The 4283-nt window shown below is 36.6% G+C and overlaps 1 protein-coding gene across 1 annotated transcript; it reads left to right on the forward strand.

The window, feature by feature from the left end:
* The first annotated feature begins 680 nt into the window (after positions 1-680).
* Positions 681-3655, forward strand: LOC107720379 (protein jagunal homolog 1-B-like). Its single transcript, XM_016528066.1, has 3 exons — positions 681-776; positions 1693-1804; positions 2757-3655. The coding sequence occupies exons 2-3, from the start codon at positions 1716-1718 to the stop codon at positions 3217-3219; spliced, it is 552 nt and encodes a 183-aa protein (XP_016383552.1). The 5' UTR covers positions 681-776; positions 1693-1715; the 3' UTR covers positions 3220-3655.
* The last annotated feature ends 628 nt before the right edge of the window (positions 3656-4283 follow it).

Consider the following 4283-nt stretch of genomic DNA (forward strand, 5'->3'; position numbering starts at 1 on the left):
AACAAAAACAGTAATATTCAGCAAGGGTGTGTTAAACTGATAAAAAAGTGATATTAAAGACGTGTATTGTTATAAAAGATTTCTATTTGTTTTCAAATTTTAAACCACTTTTTAATCAAAAATCCTGAAAAAAGTACCATATGTTATAAAATAAATATTAAGCAGCACAACTGTTTCTAACATTGATAATAAATCAGCATATAGAATGATTTCTGAAGGATCATGTGACACTGAAGAATGGTAATGATGCTGGAAAATGAGCTTTGCATCACAGAAATAGATTATATTTTAAGTATGAGTATACTTAAATAGAAAACCATTATTTTAAATAGTAATGATCAGTAATTGATCAAATAAATGCAGGCTTGATGAGCATAAGAGACTTCTTTCAAAAACATTAACAATAGTAATGTGTCCAAAATTTTGACCGGTACTGTATAAGTAAAAATATACTAAATTTAAAATAAAATGTTGTATAAATAGAAAGGTTAGGAATCATATTTGTTTCAAGTGCTTTTTATTGGGGTGGGAGCAGCCTCCAACATGAATTTTGCCTAGACCTCCAAATGTCTAGTACTGGCCCTGAGTATGTGTATCCGTTGTATCAATCCTCTCAATGCAAATCTTTAGGAACTCTTTTCCTAATCATTAATTGTTCCCACTCCGCGCCAGTGAGGGCGATATTGCATTATGTCCAGACGGACGCACATGTAGAAGAACAGCTACTTTTGCTTCTACAGTACGTGAAGCGGCTTGCTGGTTCATGTTAAAATAAGGTAGGTATAAAGTTTGAGTGTTCTAAGTGCGCGTCTTCTTATTTGTAACACCGATTATGACTGTGAATGAACTTCTGTGGTGTCTCGTAGAAATCATGTTGTTACTGTACCTGTAGGAAGCGTCAGCAAAAGCCGTAGAAGTTGGATTGAGTGACTTAATAATTGTGATCAGAAATTTCATTGTATTAGAATAAAAAATGCAGCGTCAAACAAATGTAATTATTTGTAAACTCTAATAATCAAATCATGCTACCGGTGGGTGAATATAGTATCAACCAGCTGTTTTACAGTTCAGTACAAGGTCGTGAACAGACAAAAACAGAGAAGTTTAACATTTTAAAAAGCTTTTGCACTTAACTGAAGTAGAATAAACAGTATAGGCTGCTTCGCTTGCGGAAATGGAGGCTTTACAGTTTTGCTTGGTATAGTTTGGTTGAAGTCAACATATAAGACAAAATGGAGAGTATTTACGGAAGCGTATTTGGTCTAACGTTACATTACTTGCACGCATTGTGTCGTTATACGATATTCAGATGTAATACAGTAGTCAACATTTGAAGTGGATCAAAAAAGTTCATCAAAATTGTCCTAAGACCGCTTGTGATTCTAGGACAATTTTGATGAAAGGTTTTGATCCACTTCAAATGTTGACTACTTTATATTTGTGCAACTTTTTGGTCAAAAGCAACAAATATTGTACAGTATCACGGTAGAAATAGTTTGCAATATAATATGTGGTGAAATGGTTATTTTTTAATTTACGTAAGTATTTATATTAGCAAACACGTCTTGCAGATGTAAATGCAGACGTCAAATAGACATCTCTGTGATGTACGTGTGCTATCAGGGCTGTTTGCCTCATGTAAACTTCTACAGCGAAGAAGTGAGGTAAATTTCGATTTTACCTTTACCTCAGGTTGTCGACGGAGGTGGGTTGCCATGGCATCACGATCAGGACCGCGCGCTACAGGAACAGACGGCAGCGACTTTCAGCACCGCGAGCGCGTGGCGTCACACTATCAGATGAGGTACATACTGTATGTGTCGAATTGTTTTTAACTCTTTCCCCGCCAACGTTTTAAAAAAAAAAAAGTTGCCAGCCACCGCCAGCATTTTTGATGATTTTTAATAAAATTTTATGGCCCCCAGAATATTTTGTTTTATGAATATCTGAACATGCGATACATCAAAATAAAGAACATATATCCGTCTACTTTAAAAAAACATCCGTTTTATTCTAGCTTCAAACATTCTTTTTTATCAACACTTGAATGTAGGTACGTTTTATTTAAAAAAAAACAACAACAACATATTGAGCAAAAAGCAGAGAAAATCGCGTTTTTATCAAATACTACATCTGGATCATATTCAGTAGGATGATCAAAGCAAAGATGCAGTAGATTGCTTCATCAACATCCCCATAGCTTGCACAGTCCTTTGCCACTTCCGGGATCGCCATTTCACTCGGTAACATTTGGCAGTTTTCATTTATATGCTGTTTATTGTCGATGATCGCATTGTTTTTCGTATGCGTATGCATACATACGAGATTGCTCGTTTCTGCGTCTTCCTCGCATGTGTTTTTGATCGGCACATTCTAGACTCATTCAGGACATGCGTAATAGCGCCCCCGAGCGCATAACAGCGAGAACGCGGAAAACCGGAAAATTCCGTGTTTGATGGGGAAAGAGTTAATGTAAAAATATAATTCGTAGCAGTATTTTAGTCTTGTATTTACAGTGTCCCGTGAGTAACATCGCTTTCGTGTAAGGTTAAGTCCAAACAGTGAAATGTTTTAAAATTCACCATTATGTTCACTGTGATAGTGTGAAAAATGAAAATAAGCTAGTATGATTATTAACCTGTTAGCCAATATATTAAGACATGACGTGGGTATATATAGGGGAATGACCCCTTAAAACTACTTAAAAATTGCAGTTCCTCTGATCCTGTTGAAATGACCGTTCTCAATCTCCTCAGTGTGGCCCTGAAGTCTGAGATCAAGATGCTGAACATCGCTCATGCAGTGGTCTGGTTGCTTGTAGCAGCACAGGTGGTGGTCAGTCAGCTGAACTTGGTATCCCATAAAGTGGTGGCCGCTCCTTACCAATGGGAATACTTGTATCTTCTGAGCATCATACCTACCGTCTTCAGTTTCATGGCTTTGCCAAAAAACAACATCAGTTACCTGGTCATCTCAATGATCAGCGCCGGGCTTTTTTGTGTCGCTCCTATTCTTTATGGAGGGATGGAGATGTTCCCTGTGGCTCAGCAGCTTTATCGGCACGGCAAAACTTATAGGTTCATCTTTGGCTTCTCTGCTGTCTCTATAATGTACTTAGCTTTGATTATTTCTCTTCAAGTACATGGCTGGCAGATCTACTACAGCAAAAAGCTGCTGGATGCCTGGTTCACCAGCACACAAGATAAGAAGAAGAAATAAGAGACTGCTGGAGAATAATAGTTTGTCAGCTGCTTACATGTGTCTTTATTTTCTCTTCCTGAGGGCTCTTCGATCACATACGTTTTTATGATTACCCGACTAAGTACTTTGAGCCTAAGAGGAGATCAGATGCGTAAAACCAGGATGTTCAGTGTCAAGCTTCTCATCCACTGGCTCTCAGCCCAGATCAAGACGTCACTGAAGTCCATTTCTGCTTAGGTTTGAACTGCTGGCTTTGTAATCTCTCTCTGTTTCCAGCACAATTCCACATGCTGTTTAACAGATACATCAAGTCATTATGGGATTCATCGGGATCTAGGCATATCTGGAAAATGTAACCTCAATGATGAGGAACCAGGTCGGTGTGTGACGAACCACAGCAAAAGTCCATGTACTAATGTATGTCAGATATTCTGTTCTTTTCCACTAATCAGCTATTAATAAAATTATCAGAAAATGTTAACGAGTTATTTTTTTTTTTTGCCAGTTTTTGAATAGATCAACATTTGTTTGAGGTTGTAATAATATGTAACAAATCTAAACAACAAAAATATTTTTTTAAGTAATAGTAATAAAATAAATGAATATGTTGTAACGTTGTCGAGCTGCTAGATGGCAGTTGAAATTCCACAGTTCTTTATAGATGGTAACTTTGTATTTGCTCTGGATTAGTTCTCTGGTTTGGCTTTATATAAAGATGAAAAACACAAGTTCATAAGTATGAATATTACAGTTTTTTTAAGCTTGCAGTAATGCCCTTTCCTTTTTCTTTGAATGAAACAACCCAAAGGTATTTTTTTATAGAAATGCTCAGCAGATAATTAACTAAGGTTGGCGAGTTGTTTAAAGCGACAGTTCGCCTAAAAATGAAAATCTTGTCATCATTTACTCACCCTCAGGTTTTTCCAAACATGTATGAGTTTCTTCGGTTGAAAACTAAAGAAGATATTTTGAAGATTGTTGGTAACCAAACAGCTGATGGTAGCCAGTGACTTCTATAGTATGGAAATAATAATAATAATAATAAATACTATGGAAGTCAATGGCTGTTGTTATCAGCAGCT

The sequence above is a fragment of the Sinocyclocheilus rhinocerous genome, unplaced genomic scaffold (assembly GCF_001515625.1).
Source record: "Sinocyclocheilus rhinocerous isolate Xijiao unplaced genomic scaffold, SAMN03320098_v1.1 scaffold1292, whole genome shotgun sequence".
Taxonomy (NCBI): Eukaryota; Metazoa; Chordata; class Actinopteri; order Cypriniformes; family Cyprinidae; genus Sinocyclocheilus; species Sinocyclocheilus rhinocerous.

Coding starts and splice junctions, on each gene's coding strand:
- LOC107720379 (XM_016528066.1), top strand. CDS start 1,716: ATGGCATCACGATCAGGACCGCGCGCTACAGGAACAGACGGCAGCGAC. Junction 1,805..2,756: donor GCGTCACACTATCAGATGAG/GTACATACTGTA, acceptor CAATCTCCTCAG/TGTGGCCCTGAAGTCTGAGA.